The following is a 24,882-nucleotide window of genomic DNA, read 5'->3' as shown; positions in this document are numbered from 1 at the left end:
TGTGGATGATCTCTTCTTGATGGGATCAGAGAATCTTATAAGAATGTGCAAGGAGGACCTTGCTTTAGAGTTTGAGATTAAGGACATTGGCTTGATGTAGCATAAAAACTTACGTTAAAACAAGAAGACCAATAGCTTGTAGATTTAATTGTAAAATACACACAGGTATTTAATAATAATAATTTATTATTATATATAAAATTTATAAGATGATATATGATTGTACAATGAGGACCCTGCTTTTATACCTCAGCAGGAAACCTTTCGTGAATGGGCATGTCTTTTAGACATGCCTTTTCACTTAATTTAATGAATATTTAACCTAAATAATATTTAATTATTTAATATTAATATTTATTTTATTTATCTAATTGTTATGAATTATATTCATAACATAGCCTCTCTGTTCAGAAGCTTTGTCCTCAAAGCTATATTGTTGGAAGTTTCCTTCGCCCTAATCCAGAAGAATTTTCTTCACTTGCATTACTTGCATTTTATCACCCTGGCATAAGTAACTTGATGTCACTGCTCAACTTGTATAATTTCTTTTTTTTTTAAATCTCAAAATTTTTTTTATAATAACTCAAGTAAATATATATATTTTTTAATTTTTTTTAATATTTTTTTTATAATAATTTTTATTTTATTTTTAAAAAAATTAATAATTAATTAGAAACTATATATTAATTATAATATAACATATAATCATATAATTAAATTCTATATATATATATATATATATATAGTTTCGTTTTTTTTTCCTATTAAGAGATTTATACTTTCGTTTTTTTATTTCTGATGAGGGACGACGTACGGTTGACCGAGACCGGTTGCAACGTTGACTGAAAAAAGGCATCGGAGGGATTTGCATAATTGCGTCGGTTGACCGAAGTCTTTTGGTGCCCGAACAAACACGGTTGTAATTGCCTGAACCATTCCCGCCGTTCGAATAGTTATGTGCCCAATGTGTTGGTTGTCGACGCATGTCCAGTCCGCGTCAACTACTCCATCACCTCCATCGCAGTTGCCATCCTTTTTTTTAGAGTAATTGCAATGGACGAAGGGTAGGGCTTCGTGGGTTTTCCTGTTCTTCGTCTCCCCATAACTATTTTGACAGCTAGAACTTTCAGAATCTACGCTGCTGGGTACTTCATTGGCAGCTACTCTGCTTTGTCCTTTCGTCTGTGGATCGATCTTTTCCCCTAACCTATCGAACACAAAACCTCTTTTTTCTTTGTTTATGGTATTTCTGGGAGTTCCAAATACTTTGTTGGTAGTAGCCGACCTTTTAATAGATTTTGTTGGGCAAGTAGATACAACTGGAGTTGCAGGCAACTCTGGCTTAAATTGTAGCTTCGGTCTTTTGATTGTAGGAAAATCAGTGTCGCTTATGATTCTATTATTTCCATCCTCAGAAGTTGGAGACTCAGGTCTGGATCTCTTTTTGTTTCTGTCTGCGACTTCTACATCAAAATTCTTGTTCCTCTCATGAAAATCACCCAGCCCTTCAACTATGCTTTTTCTTGCGATCTCTGTATTATTATCCAAAACTTCTCCATCAATGTTGTTAAGATTTGTTGAACGTGTTTAGCTGAGCCAACCAAAGAACTTCCTAATGATTTAGCATTAACACTGCTTTCGGTTTCATCAATTTGGCTTCTCGTCTGGGCGGAAATATTGCTTTGCTCAGCAAATTGCATCTTCGGTTGTGAAGATGTGTAAGGCTGTTTGTTGGAGGCAAGATGGTCAAACAACCAAGAAACAAATGGTAACCTCTTAGGTACTTCAACACTATAGTTGTCATGCAGGCTTATCTCAGATGCCTCTCCATCATGTTCGTTTATATTGTATTGTTTTAACACCCTATCATCTGCAACATCAGTTTTGTTGATCTGTGGCCAGTTCTCATATCTGTTTGTTTCGGTTTCCCATCTCTATATTTTGTATAGTTGATTTCCGAGACTCTGCTGGTGGCTATTGCATCTCTATAACTATTTTAACTTTTGGTTTCAAAATCTTTGCTTCTAGGTATTTCTAGACTACCGCGTTTTTGCAATATGATATCAGATCCTGCTTGTTCACTCATTGTGTAATGTTTTATATCATTATTCTAAACAAAATCTTTTTGATCTATATCAATGTCATCAGAATCATTATCTTGGTCTAGATAATCGTCATTCTCATCACGATCAACTTTATTTGAATCCTCACCTAGATCATCTCCCTTATTATTAATCTTGTTTCGACATTCTTTAACTTTTGCAAAAGATTTTTCTAGTCGTTGAAATGCTTCTTGAGTACTAAAATGTTCAACATAATCAAGATGTGAACGTAATGGCACATTGTGCGGCGAACTATGTTCAAAGGCCCGCATGATTATATCGTGTGCCATAGCTCTGATACCACTGTAGCATAAAAACTTACGCTGAAACAAGAAGACTAATAGCTTATAGATTTAATTGTAAAATAGACACAGGTATTTAATAATAATAATTTATTATTATATATAAAATTTATAAGATGATATATGATTATACAATGAGGACCCTGCTTTTATACCTTCGCAGGTGACCTTTTGTGAATGGGCATGCCTTTTAGACATGCCTTTGCACTTAATTTAATGACTATTTAACCTAAATAATATTTAATTATTTAAAATTAATATTTATTTTATTTATCTAATTGTTATGAATTATATTCATAATACTTGATGCATTCTAAGTTGCATTGAAATGGATATGGGAATGGATACAGAAATAGGGTTTGAAACAGATACGACGAATTTTCAAAAAATCTGGATATGATATGGCAAGGAAAGGATATATATATATATATATATATATATATATATATATATATATATATATATATATACGTGACAAAATAAACTTTCATATTACCATTCATCTTTTAGAATCTAGATTCTATATTTAAAAATACATAATCATCATCATGAATTCCACATAAACAAATCATCATCATCAATTCAGCATAAACATTGTCATCATCATTAGTGATTATTATAACATTCAACATATCATCAAGTTTTTGTTTCCAATTTCAATCATCAACATCATCACCAAAATTAATAATGCTAAATGCACACTACATAGTACAAATTACAAAATGAACTATGACTGGTAGTCTGCTATCATATGACATTATGGTATTCATAATTCAATGTTCATTGTTCAAAAGTTTAAAACATCATCATACATTACATTTACATATCATCAAATATGTCTTCATGCCATGTCCACTTGAAGATGCAATTATTGGTGCCTCCTCATCAAACAAAGTCATATTAGGCATGGCATTCAACGTCATATCCAAGTCAAGAAACTCTGGAAAAGGATACAAAACCGTTAAAAATGCTCGAAATGTTTTAGAAATAGGATCCTGTGTTTCCAAAAAAATGGAAACGTTTCAAAAATAGGATCCTGAATTTCCAAAAAACCGAAACATTTTTGTGTCGCTTCCATGCCATTTTCATGCCATTTCGTGCCCGTTTTCATTTCAGAAACGTCGAATGACGTTTCTGGGGTTTGGTAGGGACGTTTCCGGTAACTCAGGATGCATTGCCTTTTGCGATTGGAGGTGTGGCAACAGCTAGGAGAGATATTCCTAGGGCAAGGCAAGTTTGCAATTGGGATCCTAAGGAGATTTCAAATGGAGGACTAAAAGTCAATGTCTACACCAATGAACACCAACTTGAAGAAGTTGAGTGCTTCTGAGGGTGAGTTGGTAGATCCCACATTGTACAGGCAATTGAACAGGTCCTTGATGTATCTAGTTAACAATAGGCCAGATATTTGTTTTATTGTGAACACACTCAGCCAATTCATAGTGGGGCCGAGATAGGTTCATTAGGTGGAAGCAAAGCTTGTATTGAGAAACCTGCGTGGTACAGTGGACTTTGGATTGAGCTACGTTGAAGTTGGTAGAGTAGATTTGCAAGGGTACATAGATTCAGATTGGGTTGGAAGTGCTATGGATAGAATATCCACATCTAGATGTTGTTCCAACTTGGGATCAACCATGATCTCATGGTGTAGCAGGAAGTAGCAGTCTATGGCACTTAGCTCAACGAAGGCAGAGTACAAGGCAGCGAGTCTGGCGAGTTGTGAAGCCCAATGACTGTGCAAGATGCTCACAGGGTTATTTGGTCTTGAGTTGGATCCCAAAGTGATTCATTGTGGTAATCAGAATTGCATTCAGCTATCTGAAAATCTTGTGTTCCATGACAAATCCAAATATATAGAGATCAGATATCGCTTCATCAAAGACAAGGTCCAAAGAGGTGTCGTCAAATTGCAATACTCTTCCATAGAGGAGCAAGTGGCAGATATTCTCAACAAGCGTCTAGTGGAAGGGAAGTTCATGTTTTACAGGGACAAGATGGCAGTGGTGAAGGATCCCTTCCTTGCTAGGAGGGAGTGTTGAAGTTTTTAGTAGCTTTGAAAGGTCTTCTACATGATCTTGGTGTTTTAGCATATAGGAGATGGTTGATTGCCTATTTAAGTGCTTTCTTGATCGAGTAAGTGATTTGTGACTTCTTTATTATGTCTAACTTAGGAAAAGTACTTGTGGACTACTAAGCCAAAGTAATAAGGATAAATAATAAAATTATTAAGTGACTCAAATATGATCTCAATTGTTGTTCTCAAGTGAGGCGAGTTTTAATCTCAACCATCAATCACTTAGTCGATTAGGGCTATGGATTTGGCTTAATGAAGTTATAAAATAAGCCTAAGGGAGAGGTGAAGACACACAAGTGGAGGAAGTGATTTTCTCTAGAGTGAGAGGCTCAGCTAGATTGAAGAGAAGGGAGGAAGAGTGTAGGAAAATTTCAGGAGTATTTCCAGGAGGCCGAGTTCAGAAAATTGAGAGGACGAGTAGTTGAGGCGCAAAGGAGGTCAAGGTGTGCAGAGGCTAATTTTTCTTGAGTTCGCACGGGTCATACAAGGAGGGCCGATTTGTTGGTGGTGGCCAAGTTTATTTAGGGTCGAGTTCTTTAGGAGGTTAAGTTTTTGGTTGGCCAATTTTTCCAATGAGGGCTGAGTTACAGGTTCCAATAGTGCATTTTTCTATTTATTTTTCTCTGTGGGTCTAGGCCCAGAATTTCCTGAGGATTTTAATGAAGGAAATTTGTGTTGGAATTTCTAAGTCTAACCTGTTAGAAATTCTTCCTATACTATCTTGTTTATTTCTTCCTACTTGTTCAATTACTTAACAAGTTATTTACCATGTAAATACTGAAAATAAACACAAGTACAGTATCAACATCTACAAATCATCAACTGAAAGAAAACAAGCACACAAGTGACACCGTTATTTTTGGACCAATGTCCTCAGAAAAAACAAATTCGGGAAAATCGATGCAGCTATTGAGAGGGTTTTATTATTATGTAGTTTTCAGAATACAACCAGGGTGCCAAAAATGGCTCACCCAACAGAGAATGCCCTCGGCAGTAGTACCTCTCCTCAAAGACAAATATTCTGAATGATAAATCATTGGATGAACGATCCCACAGCAACAATTGCAGCTTCCACTGCTCTGCGTCACTCTGATAGGGACTGCATCACCCTATCTGGCTCACCAACTCCCAGTCTGTCCCACAAAATCCTCCCAGTGCTACTTCTTGGCCCTGCGTCAGCTTCTAGAGCTTCTATGTCAGCCCCTAAACCCTCTGTGTCTCACAAGTTGGCCTCTCCTAGCTCTGCGTGGCTCCTAGCTGTCTCTGCGTCAAACTCTCCGGGCTCTATGTTGTCTCTCTGGTACCAACTCTGCCTCTCTGTTATGTATTCACTGCCCCTCGCTGTTGATCATTGATTCTATCTCTCTTAGCAAACCTCACTCTAGAGAATAGAATGACTAATCACTCTTTTGTGTTCTCCAACTGACCCTCAAGACTCTTCTTATACTTTTCTCGTTGGTCCATCAACAACCGAGATTAAATCTCTAATCAACAACTAAGATTAGATTTGGCTTGATCCACGAGTTTTGGACCCTTTTAACCCAGTTTTATATTAATACCCATTAATATTTTATTTTTCCCAAGTTTAGACTTAGGAACTCCATTAAAAATATTAATTATTTTAATATCTCCCAAACCGGATACAATCTATCCAAACCATTTACGGGTCTTGGATATCTCATGTGCCTTAGCCTCTCCACCAATTTTCATGGCTATAGCACATCCGATGCTACCCAAATCAACACTCCCTCTTAGCGAGGATTGTGCTCTAGTAATACTCGTTGAATATTACCCTAATTATCCAGCATCGATCCCTGTGTTGATGCTAGGCCTCCCCACCCAACATCCTCTGCACTAATGTATCCTATATTGTTGCCCATGGCCCTGCCACTGCCACTGTTGCATCCGTACAGCAGCTCCCTCTGCATCCATGTTGTCGCTGGTCCATACACCCAGCACTGCATCTGCACTACATCCCCTTCTCCTCATGTTGCATCGTGCTACTGCATACTGCTACTGCACAACAACTTAGTTACTGAGAAGGATGTAACTAATCCACCCAACATCTAACATCCCTGTTAGGCTAGAAACACTCCCGATGTTGAAGCTCCCTCTACCGCTAACAAGCGCTCCCTCTACTGACCTTTGCACTGCTGCAACAACTCCATGCATCTCGCATCGTTGCATACCTCTCTGTGCCATCCTGCACTGGTGCAACACTCTCGTCCTTCTCGCACTATAGCCTCAAGCTATCTCAGGACTCTTGCACTGTAGCACTCTTTGTCGCTCCATCTGCATCCATCTCTACTGACATCTACCAGTCCTGCTACTCCTCTTCGAGGCTCCCGTAGCAAGGTATGATCCAAGAGGTTGGGTACCTCAAGGATCCTGCCCCTCATCGCCTATAGTCCATCTGACTACAGCTCAATGTCTCCCCACTTTTTCTCAAGTGGCACATGAGCACTCATGGCACAGTCATCATCCTCCTCGACTTTTTTCTCCGCCCTCACTAGCGTTGCCTTGGTCTCGGAAGCCTCTCCCTTGCTCTTCTTCCTCGGACACTAGTTCCCAAAATGACCCAGTTCCCCACAATGGAAGCTTTGACCTTGGAGAGGTCCTTCTTCTTCTGCTTCTCCTGCTTTCTCGCAAATGCTAGAGTCACATCCTCTTCTTCCTCCTTCTTGATCTTGACCCCTTTACTGCTACTCCCCGCCTTGGTCAGCCGTCTGATCTCTTCTTGACGAAGATCCACCCACAGTTCTTCCCAATCTGGAAGCTTCGACCTGCCCAGTATGCTCTGGACAAACACTTCCCAATCCTCGGAAACTGCATTCAGTGCGGTCCTCACCAACATCTCCTCATCTGGCATCGCCCCTATGGAAGTCAGTTGGTCCCGATCTCCTTCAATCGATCAAGGAAGACATCTATCTTCTCTCCCTTCTACATCTAGTATGACCGCAGCTAATTTTCAAGTAACATCTTTCTTTGCATGAAAGTATGCTGGTACAATTTCTTCGGGGCCTCCCACATCGCATTTTCCATGTCCTTTTCGGTAATGTGGTATTACATGATCCTTGACCCCATCAAGAATGATGCACTTCGCGCTGGCCATTACCTCCTCGTACTTCTCATTATCAGCTAGGTCAACTGGGATCGCTATCATTTTCAAGGGAAGTCCTTGATGCGATATCTGTCTAGAATGGACAAGATCCTGGCCTTCCAGACCACAAAGTTGGACGCTCCGTCCAACTTATCCTGATCTCTCAGCCCATTCACGACCATCTCGCTGCTCTTCTTTCGACTCCTCCAAGTCTCTCAACTTCCCATCTGGAAGTTCTCGGTTCGACTCCCTTTGAGTCTCGATTTCCCTTCTGGAAATCCTTTTGCCAACGTCAAGTTGCCCCACTCTGATCGTCTGTGCAACTGCACCATTGATCTGGATTCCTTGGCTAGAAATCCCCCTCGGCAGCAACTCCCTCCTCCTTGGTCTTGCTCTATTAGGTACTGTTCTAACCACTGTACCCCACCAGCTTTGCTCCGTAAATTACCCACAGCCTCCTATGCCCCAGCAACTGAAGGACTGAGCCTCTAGGCTCTGTGCAATCCCGGCACCAGCAAAATCTGCACCTCCTGGCCACAGCGTCGATCCTTCCTGACTAAGAAAGATGATCAAGCACTACATAGGTCAGGTTTACTCCTCTCTGCCTCTGCGCTGATCCTCCTCCTAGCTCGAACTGATGACGCAGGCCCTCTACATCACCCCTTCCTTGCTAATTTCTGCTAGGAACAACTTCTATCACTCGAGACAGTTGTTTCTGCTGCTACTGCTCTGCTAGCTAATGCCTTTAGTCATCCTGTGACCTGCAACCACACTCTGATACCATGTTGGAATTTCTAAGTCTAACCCATTAGAAATTCTTCCTATACTATCTGGTTTATTTCTTCCTACTAGTTTAATTACCTAACAAGTTATTTACCATGTAAATACTGAAAATAAACACAAGTACAGTATCAACATCTACAGATCATCAACTTAAAGAAAACAAGCACACAAGTGACACCGTTATTTTTGAACCAATGTCCTCAGAAAAACCTAATGCGGGAAAGTCGGTGCAGCTATTCAAATGATTTTATTGTTATGTAGTTTTCATAATACAACCAGGGTGCCAGAAATGGCTCACCCAACAAAGAATGCCTTCGGCAGTAGTACCTCTCCTCGGAGACAAATATTCCGATTGATTAATCACCAGAGGAACAATCCCACAGCAACAATTGCGGCTTCCACTGCTCTGCGTCACTCTGATAGGGACTGCGTCACCCTATCTGGCTCACCAGCTCCCAGTCTGTCCCACGAAATCCTCCCAGCGCTACCTCTTGGCCCTACGTCAGCTCTGCTAGCCTCTGCGTCAGCTTCTGAAGCTTCTGTGTCAACCCCTAGACCCTCTGCATCTCACATGTTGGCCTCTCTTGGCTCTACGCAGCTCCTGGTTGCCTCTGCGTAGACTCCAGGTGCCTCTGCATTAACCTCTCCGAGCTCTGTGTTGTCTCTCTGGTACCAACTCTACCTCTTTGCTATATATTCACTGCCCCTCACTGTTGATCACTGATTCTATCTCTCTTAGCAAACCCCACTCTAGAGAATAGAATGACTGATCACTCTTGTGTGTTCTCCCACTGACCCTCAAGCCTCTTCTTATACTTTTCTCGTTGATCCATCAACGACCAAGATTAAATCTCTAATCAAGGCCTAAGATTAGATTTGGTTGATCCATGACTTTTGAACCCTTCTAACCCAATTTTATATTAATATCCACTAATATTTTATTTTTCCTAAGTTAAGACTTAAGAATTCCATTAAACATGTTAATTATTTTAATATCTCCCAAACTAGGTACTATCTGTCCAAACCATTTATGGGTCTTGGAGATCTCATGTGTCTTAGCCTCTCCACCAACTTTCATGGCTAGAGCACATCCGATGCTACCCCAAATCAACAAATTGTTAGGGTGTATACTTAGTGTTGTAATGTAATTGATCTCTCTGATTTTATTTGTCCGCTGCAATTAAAAGTTAAAGACCAGTGACTTTATTTTCACAGAAATTCAGAATTTTATTTAATAATTTTCTGGGAATAAAAACAGTTGAAGTATAAATATATGTGCACTGGTATTTGAAATTTAATTCCAATAAACACAAATCTCGCACCTCCTAAAAACCCGTTTGGATGAAATTACATTACAAAAATTAGAGCACTTGAAGAACAGGTGAATGTTGAAACAAACAAGACCACTTTCATAAGTCATATCCATAGGTTTAGCTCATCCAGAAACAGTTTCAAGCAGATTTTGACCCACCAAAGAAGTTGCAAAACAAAACAGGGATATAAACAGCAACGATGGAAAAATAAATCGATTTAAACTTCATTCAAAATAATTCGCATAAGCAGTAACAGTCAGTGTCATTACATTATGAACAGCAATTAGCAAAACAAAATCAATTATTAAAAATCACAAGCATCAAGCAGTGTTTGAAAGATGGTTATCCAATCCCAGAAAGAAGAAATAAAGAAAACAATCACATTAATATCTGCAGATTTCCAAAAACAGTCAATTGGGCCACCAACAAGACCAAAATTAAGACATCAAATGAGAGTGTAATTATCCAGCTAAAAGCAAACATCAAAGATAAAGATGTGATCTCAAACAGCTCAGATCTCAAATTTACTGTCAGAAGCATAATATTATCTCAACGAAGAATCTAAGAAGGATTATGGAAGCAAAGCACACTCACCGTGCGTTGACTAAAAGCTCTCTCCAAAAGCTTGTTCATGGCATGACGCTCTCGCTCGCTGAAAAATAAACAAAAGTTGAAAATTAACATCAATCTATCACAATATGGAGCTAGCCACTTCACATATTAATTTTCTGTTTATTTTCTATCCAAAAGTTCCATGATAAGATGAACCATCTAAGCTCTGCACTGTAACAACTGCACACTTGATGCTAATATAGAAAAATCAATTAAATTGCAAATAACCATAAACAACTAAGGGACATGAACAGATTGCATTCCCAACTACTACCACACAACTTGTGAAAGGTTAATACTCAATCAGATATTGTCAAAGATCATAGTCTAATCTTGACTATGATAATTCACTAGAAGTTTACCTGACTTCAAATTGCAGCTTCCTCAAAACAGCCTTTTCCAGATCGTATATTTGTGCTTTATTTTTGGATTCCTACGAAATGGAATAAAGCTCATAAGTAATCTAGTCATACACGATATATACATCTTCACTGTGAATTAGGACACAATTTATAAGACTTCTAACTTCTAAAATAAAGCATAGTAACATTGAACAATTATCACTAGGATAAATGTTTAGCATTTTTCCCCAAGGTTAAAAAAAACAAAGAAACCTAGCTACTAGAGGAAGAAATCAGTCTAATTAACAGCCAAAGATAGGAAATACAAATTGAGAATAGGATGCGTTTAGTACAACAATGGGGCATCTGTTGCAGGTGAACAATCTTCACCTTTGCTTATCAGGGCGAGATTGTGGCTTTGCAAAGAACATCCTCAGGGTTTCTAACTGAGAGTTGAGCATTCAAGAGAGGAAACTGCCTACTTGCAAGTTGCCAAGGGAGATTGAGGAAGGTTCTTCTAAGGAAAGCAAAGAAGAAAGCTACAAACCAATGGGGTTTTTTAGAAGACAAAAATGACATTGGTGGCACTAGACCCACATGATTTGACGGATAGGATAAGATAATTTTATTAGGGTCCAAAAAATGACCACAAATAAGTCAATGGGACTGCTAAGTACATACAAAAGGATCAATACAAAGCAGAAATGCAAATGCCACTCCTACAAAAGCCACAAACATATCTAGCTTAAGATCCAAACTCCATAAACTAGGAAAGAAAGTGCAGCTGGAAAAAACCGGATACATACAAAAACCACCAACAGTCCAAGACTCCAAAGTCAAAAACTCCATGGACAGATGCCACAAAGGAGGGTACAAGGAGATCAGTGCCCCCTGGACCAACTGCCAAAAGAAGATGTTAAAATTGGCAACTAGGGCCAAACTCCATGTGGGTCATCTTATTTATGGCAGCTGATATTTTTCTTGGAACCCTCTCATCAAGAGGTGTAGGATTGATCTAAAGATCATCCAATTCCGATAAGTATTCATGGAGTTATGAATTTATTTGTGTTATAAGACAATTCGTCAAGGTCAGCCAGCAACCAAATAACCCCCACATGTGCTCAACGTTCTAGTATAAAAGGAGATGAGTTGAGAGTCATTTTCACACACACTTCTCTCTTGATTTCTCACCACTTGTCTTGGGTTTTAGTGTGAGAGAAATATAGGGGGAAGTAGCACTAAGACGCAGGAGGGAAGGAAGCCTATACGCTGCAATCTACAAGCCCTAACACAGTCCTAAGGAGGATGCCCTAATGCAGTTCTAAGGAGGATGATCTGGCAGCAACTATACGCTGCCTAAAGGAACCTAGCCGCAGTTCTAGGATGGAGAAATAACACTATAGAGGAGGCCCTAAACGAGTTGTACCTAGCCGCAGTGATAACATGCCCTAGCCGCAGCATAAGGAGGCTGGAATAGTGTGGAATGGGAGGACAATTTTGGGGTCCGAGTTGCCCTAATGGAGGCCAAATATGCGGTGTGCTAGGCCAAGCCCCTAAGGGCTAAACACTATTGGTTTAGGGCCTTGTTTCAGGGTGAAGGAGGGCCGAGTTCCCTTTGCTGGAAGAGTCGCAGACATAGGACAATTTTGAGGGCACTTTGGAGGGGTGCGGATCCATGGAAAGGCAGCCGTAACCCTACACAGTCTTGCTGTAGGGTACCGCAATAATTACAGGCAGGCCGAGGTTGTTAAAGAGGGCTAGACTGCCCAGAACCACAGCAAGAAGGGTCAGCCTCCTAACAAAGGGCAACCGCACTACTTAACAGCAGATCTGGGCAGAATTGAAGGCTGGATATAAGACTGTAGGTTGCCCTAACCAGTGACCAGAACTCTGCCCATGAACAACAGTACAAAGGTATGTATGTTCTCCATTAATGCCTTGCATTGGGTCCATGAGTTTGGATCAGTTTGAATGGGATTTGTTTGCAGCCTGTAGTAGCCAAAGTGGAGGGGAAGACTTGATGGTTAGATGCCCTAACCAGTGGCAGCATCTATAGTGATTATTCATTGATGTATTAGACACTTGGAGAATCTATTAGCAGCCATGTGGAGGGGTTTCTTAGGTGTTGGATACCGCCACATAGGAGCAGCAATGTCACTAACAATGGGACAGCAGTGCTCGTAGTATGATGGCATGATGCAATGAGACAACAGCAATGGCATGGTGCATGATGGCACAACAGGACAGCAGCAACAGCAAGGTGTTGCAAATGCTATCATGATGGAGCATGATAGATGGGTCAGTAAGGACATGGTGCTTGCATGGGACAGCAAGCAACCATGGTGCAGCAGTATGAGCAGTGACAACATTATGATAAGGTACAGCTCGATGTCACAGTATCGGAAGGTGCAGCATTAGGTGTGTAGCATGATAATGAGGTCCAACATAGTGATGTTGGATGCAGCGCGATGCAGCACGGTGAGGTGCAGCATGATGACGAGGTGCAGCATAATGATAGGTGAAGGAGTCACCTTGGAGAATCAGTTGAAGCAGCATGTCTTCAACTGAGATCAGCTATATCATGTATCATCTTCTTAGAGATGATCTATGCTCTTATTTAGATAAGTCAAATGTTGAGTTCTGTTGTAAATGTACTCTCTCTCTCTCTTTCTCTCTCTCTATCTTTGTTGAACTATTGAAGAACATATAAGAAGAATTGATCAAGGGTTTCCCCACATTGGGGTTTATCCCTGGCTAGCACGGTGCACCACATCTTGTGTCCTCTTGTCTTGGGTTGTCTTCTACGATCTATGTTTATGTTCTATCTGCAATTTACTTTAATGTTGATGTGATTGCTAATCTAGAAAAGATATTGAGCTAACTGTGAAAATTGAAATAAATTGCTCTAAGCATAGAACATACCTAAAATTAACATGGTATCAAAGCTGAGGTGAAGACAAAGCCCAAGCGAGAGTGAAAGAGAAATCACCGAAGATAGTTGGGAAAGGACAAAAGGATCAATGGATTCCTCATTCCTCTTCAAATTCATCAAGGGTGAAGTCGAAGCAAAGAATATCATCAGTATGGCGCAGCAGAAACCTCTGATGGCCTACCTAAAAATCAATTCAATAAGAAGTCTAGGTCTAGGGTGGAAGGAAAGGCAGATGCCTTGTTTGTAATAAGTTCGGACATTATGCTGAGGAGTGTCCGAATGGTAGGGACACATCACTTGATGATGATAACAATCATTCCAGGGATGATCGAAGGAATGCAGATCATCTAGGAAATGGTTGACTCTTCAAAGAAAGCAAGGAACCCCAAGTATGAGGAATTAAATGTTGTTTCTGATAAGATAAAGAAGCGTTATCTTGTATTTACCCTCTCCTTCAGACTCTTTGGGAATCTGGCTTATTGATTGCAGTGCTTCAAGGCACTTCATTGGATAGAAGGGTGCTCTCTTTAATTTGGTAGAAATGGAAACAATCGTGGGATTATACTTGGAGTCGATGCCACCTATCCCAGAAAGGGTGTAGGGAATGCTACCCATCAATTGAATAAGGGTAACTCGATTCATTTACAGAATCTCTTTTATGTACCTGATTGCAAGAAGAACCTGGTGTCCATTTCGGCAATGGAAGTCAAAGGTTTCAGGGTGGCATTCATCGATGGAAAGGTACATGTTTGAAAATAGAATTTTCAAAGATGTTTTTACTCATGGATTCAGGGTTGGCAATTTGTATCAAGTTGGAGGAATTCCATTGGGGACCATGTCAGTTGACACATCTCATCTATAGCACCAAAGGTCTACTTTATGGGGCCCTACCCAATGTGAGTCAAATGGTGACAAGGATGCCTGAATTCAAAAAGAGCATGAAGGTACATGTCTGAGATGTATCGAAGGAAAATCTTACAAGGGGACCATTCCCCTCATGTAGTAGGTCCACAGGTTTGGAACAACCCGAGGGGTTTGAGATTCATGATCGGGAATCTCATGTATGTAGGTGGAAGAAAGCCCTCTATGGCTTGAAGCAAAACACCCCGAGCATAGTATGAGAGGATTGATAGTTGTCTGATGAAGCTGAGATTCACTAGGAGTGAAGTCGATCCAAACCATTGCTTGAAGGTTGTGGATGATAGACCTCTCATACCGGCACCTTTTGAGGACAACCTCTTTCTGACAGGTGCAGACCCTCTCATTTGCAAAAGTAAGAGGGAGTTGGATTCCAGATTTGGAATGGTGAACTGCAAGCCCGTGACTACCTCAATGGAGCTTAACTTTCAGAAGTTATGTGGTATCACTGCTGGACCAAATTTGGGAAATGCCTCTGAGTTTCATAAAATAATTCGCATTGATATTCTTGGTGAACTTCCGTCCGGATATATTTTTGCAGTTAGCATGTTGGGCTCATATTTGGTTCAGCCTCACTTGATTGATGCCAAGAATCACTTGAGATATCTTCAGGGCACAATCTCGCATGAATTGAGATACACTGCCGGAAATGTGAAGCGGCATGATTACTCTGATGATGATTAGGCTGGCAGAGTGGAGGATCGCAAGAGAACTTTTGGGTGTTGGTTCTCTTTGGGTAATGCTCGACATCCTGGATGAGCAGGAAGCAAAAGACGGTTGCTTTGAGCACCGTTGAGACCGAATACATAGCTACGAGTATGACCTCGTGTGAAGCTACCTAGTTGTGGAAGCTCTTCAGTGAGTTGTTTGTACACATGATGGATACCACCGTGAACTTCTGTGTCAAATAGGGGGGATTCTATTATTGAGGAATTGCGTATTCTATGATAGCTCCAGCATATAGACATTAGATACTACCTTATCTGGGATATGATACGTCGATGAGCGAGGAGGCTCCATCGCATTGAGGTTGATGTACAGGTCGCAGACATTCTGTCGAAGCCCCGAGGAAAGGTCAAATTTGTGACTTTCCCGAATGACTTGCAGTCGTTGAGAGACCCTCTTATGAGGTTCCTGCATGATGCATGCATTGAGCTCTGGGAGCTCCAGGGGGCTTGGGGTACTTCTTGGAGCAACAAGCGACCATAAGGCGACTCACCCTCTCCTAATGGTGCGTTGTGTACAGGGTGAATGGTTCAACCTTCCCCTGTGATACCCCATGGCGACTTATGGACAGGATGAGTGGTTTTCCTATCGAGGCATCCTACCCATGCAGTCTGGGACTCATGGGAAGTACCTCTCATCTGGCGAATGAGTAGGGAAATGAGGTTAGGGACCATAGTAGTACTATCAATGGACACATTGTTGTATCTACCGTACTCCCTACGCTAGGATGACCTCCATTGATCTGGAATCAATGAAACTGATCTGGGATCAGTATGAGTGGATTGAGACACTCTCTTGTGATATTGATCTGGGATCAATGAAAGTGACTTCGGGTCAATAAAAGTGATATAACTCACTCTCTTTTGGAAATGATCTGAGATCAGTAAGAGTGGTATGACACACTCTCCTCAGATGGGACTGACTTCAGGTTAGTAGAGAATGGTATGAGACATTCTCGATCAATTCTTCTTCTTCATGGTTCAGCAAAGCAGAGCAGTGCGGGGCACTAATGGCAGAGATATTACAGTAGGACAGATGGATCAACGGATGGAGTTCTCCCTAGTTGAGAGGGAGTGTTAAAATTGGCAATTAGGGCTAAACTCCATGTGGGTCATCTTGTCTATGGCCGTTGATATTTTTCTTGGATCCCTCTCATTGAGAGGTGTAGGATTGATCTAAAGATAATCTGATTCTGATAAGTATTCATGGAGTTATGAATTTATTTGTGTTATAAGACAATTCGTCAAGGTCGGCCAGCAACCAAATAACCCCCACATGTGCTCAACGTTCTAGTATAAAAGGAGATGACTTGAGAGTCATTTTCACACACACTTCTCTCTTGATTTCTCTCCACTTGTCTTGGGTTTTAGTGTGAGAAATCTAGGAGGAAGTAGCCCTAAGACGCAGGAGGGAAGGAAGCCTACACGCTGTCCTCTACAAGCCCTAACGTAGTCTTAAGGAGGATGCCCTAACGCAGTTCTAAGGAGGATGATCTAGCAGCAACTATATGTTGCCTAAAGGAACCTAGCCGCAATTCTAGGATGGAGAAATAGCGCTATAGAGGAGGCCCTAAACGAGTTGTACCTAGCCGCAGTCATAACATGCCCTAGCCATAGCATAAGGAGGCTGGAATAGCGTGGAATAGAAGGATAGTTTTGGGGTCTGAGTTGCCCTAATGGAGGCCGAATATGCGGTGTGCTAGGGTGAAGGAGGGCTGAGTTCCCTTACTAGAAGAGCCGCAACCATAAGACATTTTGAGGGCACTTTGGAGGGGTGAAAATCCATGGAAAGGCAGTCATAACCCTACACAGTCTTGCTGTAGGGTGCCACAGTAGTTACAGGCAGGCCGAGGTTGTTAAAGAGGACTAGACTACCCAAAACCACAGCAAGAAGGGTCAGCCTCCTAACAAAGGGAAACCACACTCCTTAACAGCAGATCTAGGCTGAATTGAAGGTTGGATATAAGACTATAGATTGCCCTAACTAGTGACCAGAACTCTGCCCATGAACAGCAGTACAAAGGTATGTATGTTCTCCATTAATGACTTGTGTTGGGTCCATGATTTTGGATCAGTTTGAATGGGATTTGTTTGCAGCCCGTAGTAGCCAAAGTGGAGGGGCAGACTTGATGGTTAGATGCCCTAACCAATGGCAGCATCTACAGTGATTATACATTGATGTATTAGACAATTGGAGAATCTGATAGCGGCCATGTGGAGGGGTTTCTTAGGTGTTGGATACTGCCACATAGGAGAAGCAATGTCACTAACAATGGGACAGCAGTGCTTGTAGTATGATGGCATGATGCAATGAGACAACAGCAATGGCATGGTGCATGATGGCACAATAGGACAGCAGCAACAGTAAGGTGTTGCAAATGCTATCATGGTGGAGCATGATAGATGGGTCAGCAAGGACATGGTGCGTTCATGGGACAACAAGCAACCATGATGCAGCAGTATGAGCAGTGACAGCATTATGATAAGGTACAGCGCGATGTCACAGTATCAGAAGGTGCAGCATTAGTTGTGCAACATGATAATGAGGTATAGCGTAGTGATGTTGGGTGCAGCACAATGCAGCATGATGACGAGGTGCAGCATAATGATAGGTGAAGGAGTCACCTTGGAGAATCAGTTGAAGCCGCATGTCTTCAATTGAGATCAGCTATCTCATGTATCATCTTCTTAGAGATGATATATGCTCTTATTTAGATAAGTCAAGTGTTGACTTCTGTTGTAAATGTACTCTCTCTCTCTCTTTCTCTCTCTCTCTCTCTATTGAACTATTGAAGAACATATAAGAAGAATTGATCAAGGGTTTTCCCACAATAGGGTTTGTCCCTGGCTAGCACCACATCTTGTGTCCTCTTGTCTTGGCCCTTCTTTTGCGATCTATGTTTATGTTCTATCTGCAATTTACTTTAATGCTGATGTGACTGCTAATCTTGAAAAGATATTGAGCTAACTGTGAAAATTGAAATAAATTTCTCTAAGCATAGAACATACCTAAAATTAACAGAAGAGGAGGGAACCCTGCCTTGCAGGTCATCCACCTCTGTATATACATCTCCTATAGAATCCAAGGCCGAAGAGAAGAAACTCCTAATAAAAGACGATCCAAAGGAGCTGGCAGAGGAATTAGTCTGTTGAATGTTTCATTGTCTAAAGGGATGTTTGAATAAACAATATCGATTTATTGTTGAGATTGAATGAGCATTCTAAGATTGTATATTAGAATACTCAATAATGATTGAATGATAAGAATTAATGACTACAATAAGCCTCATGATAGTATACTTACATGCAATGAGTGGTCCTGTGAAGCAAAAAAGCTTCTGATACGCAGAGAAATGTATATATATAAATATGTATTATTGATTAATTGACAAATGATGCTGATTACAAATGGGGTTCCTGGCTTATATACTGCCATGGACACCCTTTGGGTAAAAGGCATGATCTTATGATCGTGCCCTTTCGTCTAATTTAACTGAAAATTAAATAATAAACCTAAACTAACTAATTTTTACATAACATTGCCTTCCTCTCAAAAGAATGCTTTGTCCTCAAAGCATACGTAACGACGGATGTTGATGACAAAATGCTTCATTCTCCCAAGAAGCATTTTCTTCAGTAAGTTCTTCCACTTGATCAGATATTCCAAGATGATCAAGGTCCCACACTTTAAAAGGTCTTGGATTAATCTCTCAATTTCCATTTTTTGGTGATGTGAATATCGATATGGCTTGATGTTGATGGGGTCTGATCTTGCCTTGACTTTTATTTTATGTTCAATTTCCCTATTAGGCGGCATCTTCATAGGTAGGTCTTGAATTACTTTTTCATGATTCTGAATTAGATCTTGTATCTCTGGTGACTCTTCTTTGGTCATATTTGCAGATAACATTTCTAATTGGTGACATTGTACTACATAAGCAGGTGCTCCTTTTCGACTCAGCTTCATCATCTGAGATGATGATACAACTTGATTTTCTGGTGCTTGGAATCCGTGTAGTTTGTACTTCTGACCTCCCCATTTGAATTTTATAAATTGTACTTGATGGTTGGCGGCATAAGTACCTAAAGTTCGTAGCCATTGGATACCTAAGACTACATCTACTCCTCCTAACGGTACCGTGAAGAACGGAGACTCTAAATTAAAGTCTTGAATCTGCAAATTGACCTTATGGCATTTCCCCACCTTTTCAATCTTCTTACCATTAGCTACCATCACTTTCATGTTTGGTAAGGGAAATGAAAAGATATTGAGTCTCTTTGCCACAGTTGCATCTAAAAAATTGTGTGTGCTTCCAGAGTCGATGAGAACCACTACGTTGTTCTTCTTTATGTGTCCCTTTAACTTTAAGGTCTGAGGTTGTGATATACCTGTCATGGCTGATAATGACACTTGTGGAATACTCCCGTCATCTAATTCTGGTGAGAATTCTGGGGCATCTTCTATTTCTTCTATGTCAGAACCTTCACTGTTTGAATCATTGGTTGCTTCACAATTATATAGGTTCTTTAGTTCTTTACCTTTAGCACATCTATGTTTGGGGTCCCACTTCTCACCACAGCGTTTACATTTACCCTCTTTAATCCTTTGTATTTCCACATTAGATTTTTCATCTTCACGGCGATGTGGTGGAACATATCTTGTATTATTTGAATCCACATATTGGGGTATCCTTCATCTTGAATATGTTTTTTCTGCTTTTGACCAAAATATTGGTTCGGATTTCTTTTCAGCTGTTTTTGCTTTCCGTCTTGCTACTTCTATTGATGTAATGTCATGCATCTCAAGTTCTACTTGTAAATGGGTTTTGAGTCCTGAGATGTATGATTGAACCAGACGAGATTCTGATAACCCAGGTACTCGTGTTACTAAGGTCTCCCATTCTTGAGTGTATTTGTCCACACTTCCTTTTTGTCGTAATTTGATGAGTTTTGAAAAGAACTCTTCTTCCTTTACACCTTGGAATCTTTTAAAGAATGCATCTTTAAATTTCCTCCAGCTAATGACGTGTGTTGTCTTTTTCCACCACATATACCAGTTATATGCTTCTCCTTCCATTTTCATGGATGCATGCCTGAGCTTTTCGTCATCGTCATTGATGTCATATATCTCAAAGTATTCTTCTACTTTATTTATCCATGCAACATTGTTTTTTTCGTTTCCATCGAATTTAGGCATCTCGACTTTTTCCCTTCGCTGGTATGTTGCTAATGGTTGAGCGAAAAAAGGGTGTTGATTGGTAAAGTTATCCCAGAGTTGCTTGTTTGTAAAGGTTGTGTTACTCACTTCTTGGTGGGGTGTCGCTGATTTTCTTGGGGATTCAACTTTTTCATGAGAGTCTGTTGACTTTGTTGAATCTGATGAGATGTGTTCTTGATTCTCTTCATTTTCTTTTAGTAGTTGTTCGGGTGTACAATTCGACCTTTTACACAAAAGTTTCAGCATTGTTAAGGCATCTCTGATGTTTACTTCTGTTTGGACATGTTGATTTTCCATCTTTATTTCTATTCCATTCGTTGTATCGCGAAGATTTTTTATTTCGTTAGCTTGCTCCCCAAGCTTGATCTGGAATTCATTTAATCTTTCACTGACCTCATCGTGGTTGTTATTTATCTTATGCTCCGCGTCCAACAATTTTTTTTGGAAATCCGCCATTGTTATTGTGGACATTGAGCAGGTTTGCGGTGGCGTGTATTTATTTGCCAGCTAAAATATTTTTCCTCTCTTTTTTTTTCTTTTTTTTTATAGCTAAAATAAATTTTATATATATAAATTTTAATTAATTAAAATAAATTTAATTAATTAAATTAACTTATATATATATAACTTTTAATTAAATTAAATTAAGTTAAGTATTATATAACACACACACACACATATATATAATTATATTATATAGTATATATATATATTATATATAAATAAACGTTATACCTATAATTTCGTTATAAATATATTATATATATATCTTCCGCTTGACAGCCACGTCTGCTGGTAGGGGTCACCTCCAGTTTGACCATTCAAAATAAAGTTTTCGAACAGATAACACCGTTACTGCTCACCGCAAATGAACAGAACACGGCTATCACTGCGGAGACTACTCCCACGCAGATTTTTAAGCAGTTTAAGTCGCAACGCCATATGTTTAACGTATTTTAGGTCTCAACGCAGTGGCTACGGTTATGGGTGGGCCTGATAAGGGAAGTGCGGAAACAGGGAGGTGGTCACAGTGTGCGCTGGACAGCGGTTTTAGTGTGTCTGCAGAGTGCAAAAATGGAAGATTCGAGCATGGGGAACGTTGGTTTGGTGGTGGACGCAGGGACAATGAATGAAGACGATGCAGGGATGGCGGATGCGGGAATTTGTGTTTTGCAGGTAGAGAATCGACCTGCTCTGATACTAGATGAAGCAAAAAAACGTCTGATCTGCAAAGAAATGTATATATATAAATATGTATTATTGATTAACTGACAGATGACGCTGATTACAAATGGGGTTCCTGGCTTATATACTGCCATGGACACCCTTTGGGGAAAGGGCATGATCTTATGATCGTGCCCTTTCATCTAATTTAACTGAAAATTAAATAATAAACCTAAACGAACTAATTTTTACATAACATCCTGAACTGAAGGGGTGTGTGACCTTTGACTTTTCATCATTATTATTTCTAGTATTATATGCACTTTGCCACCCCCTTAAAGAATGTTTTGTCCTCAAATCATAATAAATATGATTCGTTGTAATTTAGCTTGATCTGTTGATGGTGTCATCTTTATCTGGATGTAGAAGCTTCACCAAGTGCCCAATTTGAGCATTAACAAGGTTCTTTTGTAGTGTCTATCAGTCTTTTGACCTGGGCCTTTAATATGAACCTTTCATGCTCCTCAATAAAATACTTTTCTTGCTTTTGTTGTTGTATGTTTATCTGTATTTTTCATTATACCAAAATCATTTTTCTTGTGATGGAAGCTTTCAACCCCATATAATCTATAATGCTGTCCTTGACAATTAAATGCTGTGAACTGTTCTTCAAGGTTGATGGTATAAGTGCCCAACTACATCAACCATATCAGCATCTAGCACCAGGACCATCTCATGAAGTGGTAGAGCATAGAATCATGTTTGTAGTTCTCATTCTTGTATTTGAACCATGACATGAAGACATCTCCTACTCCCTTGTCATTATGTTCATCAACAATCATAACTATAAGAACCTTGGTGAGGTACACAAAAAGGATTAGTTGCTTAGGGAAATTGATGTTTACATAACTCTTAAGTATTTAATGGAATGAAAAATTATTCTTATATCTATAATGTACCTAGTGAGGATAATATAGGTTACCTATGTAGGTATGCCATAATAATAGAATAGGCTCACTATGTAATTAAAAGGAAATAATATAATAATAAAGGGTATTTGGGACAAACCCATAGAAATACTCAGGAGTAAGTATAAATAAACATAACATTCATAATTTATTCACTCTCATATCTATCAAATTTTACTAAAAGTGGTATCAAAGCTCTTTCTTGGGCAGGAAGTGAGAAAAACTTTGGGCAGAAGGACAGAGAACCTTTTTCTTTCTGTTGATTTTTAATAGAAAAAAAAGGACAACAACATTCAACTTTTATTCAATAGAAATCTGAAGCAAATTTTAAAAATTGATAAAAAAACTTAGGAAAAGAACCACCTGTCGTTGAAGTTCAGTCTGAAGTTTGTGAAGCTCCTCCATTATTTCATCATCATCTCTCAATGCTAGATCAGGCTGCAGTACAAACACCAGAAAGTAAGCCAAAAGTAACTATTTGCAAACCTAATAATAAATTGAGCAGGTCACCGATGGTAGCTGCACTTATGAATGTGTAGTATAGGCACTGTCACATAAGAATATGGCTACCACTGTGAATACAGAACTGACAAAACTATATGTCCACCAACGACCAAAATAGGTCAATGAGACTAGAGAGTACAACCTTTTACAACAGAAATATAAAGAACATAAGTTGGGGGGGGTGAATACCACAGCTTCTAGAAACAGATTCATATTTTCAAGTTCCCACAGAATCCTATTATCTAGAGATTCTGTCCACGTCTGTTTGCACTCAATTGCATCTGTCAATATGGAAGAAACCATGCTATCAGATTGGTAACCAGATATCAGATCATCTTGATTCTTCTGCCAGACTTCAGTGTGCTTTTCATCAAAAGTATCCAACTCCAAATCTTCGACAACATCTCCTTCTGATCCAGTTTCATCATGCTGTATAAGGACTCCTGATAAATATAGTTGATGGGCATTTCCAGATGCAGAACATGCATAAGACCTGCTTATTCTATCATCATCCCTGTTCACTTGTGCTCCCGTATCTGTATCCCTTCTGCCAGAAACCCTTGACCCATGGTCAATATCATTACAATTTCCAGATGGTAACAACTCGGACATGTAATCAAAGTTGTCATGCTGTTCACCATCATCTTCAATCATTGCCCTTAGTTCAGTCGCATCCTCAGTAATAAAAGCAGATTGAACCATTTCTGATAATGATGGCAGTTTATCAAGCCATTTACCAACTACACATTTCTGATATGATGGCTTCATATCTTGTCTATAGTTCAGTCTACCAAAGTGCCCCAAAGCATCGTTATCCATTTTTTTATTCGACAAGCATGTGGGTTGGCTTGAAGAAGTTTGAGTTTGGCATGTTGGTGTTGTCTTACAAGCAAAATCAACCTAACATCAGATTAAAATAAATATCATTAGAATGCAGCCTGTGAAAAAACAAAATCATAGCAGAGGCATAACATTTACAGCCAAGCAAATTTCAGAGAACCAATAGCATTAACCAATTATGGAGCGAGCATTACATGCAAGAGGTATGCTATTAGATGTTAGAATGGTGACAATAAGAATCATCAATACATATACCACTTTATGTAAGATATGTGATCATATGGAACATTTAAATTATCGGTTACTGGTTAAGGGTTAGCAAGTAGGTGGATAAACCAGCTTAACAACCTAGGAATATTATGAACATGTAAAGCGAGACCTGATATCTGTAGGAAAGATGTATTGCTGCAGCATTATTAATGAAAGATATCATTTATATTCTCTATCCACAACTGAGGGTGAATGCGTACACCATAAATTCCTACATGGGAAACAGTAATACACACTAATTCAAAACACTCCCAATATTGATTAGAATCTTAGATATGCAATGAACTAGCAGAAAACTAGATGTTTAAAATGCCAAAATGACCCATAAAACTTAAAACTTAAGCTGCGTGCACATGACAAAAATATGAAAATGCATTTTACTTATTCAGTAAATGGAAAGTTGAAACTACATGATAGTAAATCTATGGACCAATATAACTTTCTAATCATACTTTTCTTAAGTTACCAGGATTCAGATCCGTATACGGATAGGGATCCGCCAGTTTTTTGAAAAACCAGGATCCGGAAATGGCAAGTACAAGCAAATATAAAATATTTTAAAATTTAAAGTTATATAAATATAAAAATAAAAACTCCTGGATGCGGGTGATCAATCTAGAACTTAGTACGAGGATGGCTTGGTGGGAAGGCGCGTGGCCGCTCACCGCAGCCAGATGGAGCTGCAGGACGCAACAGTTAATAGTTCACACATTAAA

At 39.6% G+C, this 24,882-nt stretch overlaps 1 protein-coding gene across 3 annotated transcripts in view; it reads right to left on the bottom strand.

Annotated features, from left to right (window-relative positions):
• Window positions 1-24,882, bottom strand: part of LOC149156811 (uncharacterized) — a 186,564-nt gene that overhangs the window by 31,045 nt on the left and 130,637 nt on the right. For all 3 annotated transcript variants that reach the window (XM_089438616.1, XM_089438615.1, XM_089438617.1), the window contains 4 exons: window positions 23,246-23,956; window positions 22,916-22,990; window positions 10,649-10,719; window positions 10,269-10,326 (listed from right to left, as the gene is read on the bottom strand). In XM_089438616.1, coding sequence (XP_089294742.1) covers window positions 10,269-10,326; window positions 10,649-10,719; window positions 22,916-22,990; window positions 23,246-23,956 — 915 coding nt within the window. The remainder of the gene's footprint in view (window positions 1-10,268; window positions 10,327-10,648; window positions 10,720-22,915; window positions 22,991-23,245; window positions 23,957-24,882) is intronic.

Source organism: Pinus tabuliformis, chromosome 9 (genome assembly GCF_031772625.1).
Source record: "Pinus tabuliformis cultivar Carrire ecotype Pingquan chromosome 9, CPIR1, whole genome shotgun sequence".
Classification (NCBI taxonomy): domain Eukaryota; kingdom Viridiplantae; phylum Streptophyta; class Pinopsida; order Pinales; family Pinaceae; genus Pinus; species Pinus tabuliformis.
Note: the sequence above shows the minus strand (reverse complement) of the source record. Positions and strands in the feature narration are given on the sequence as shown.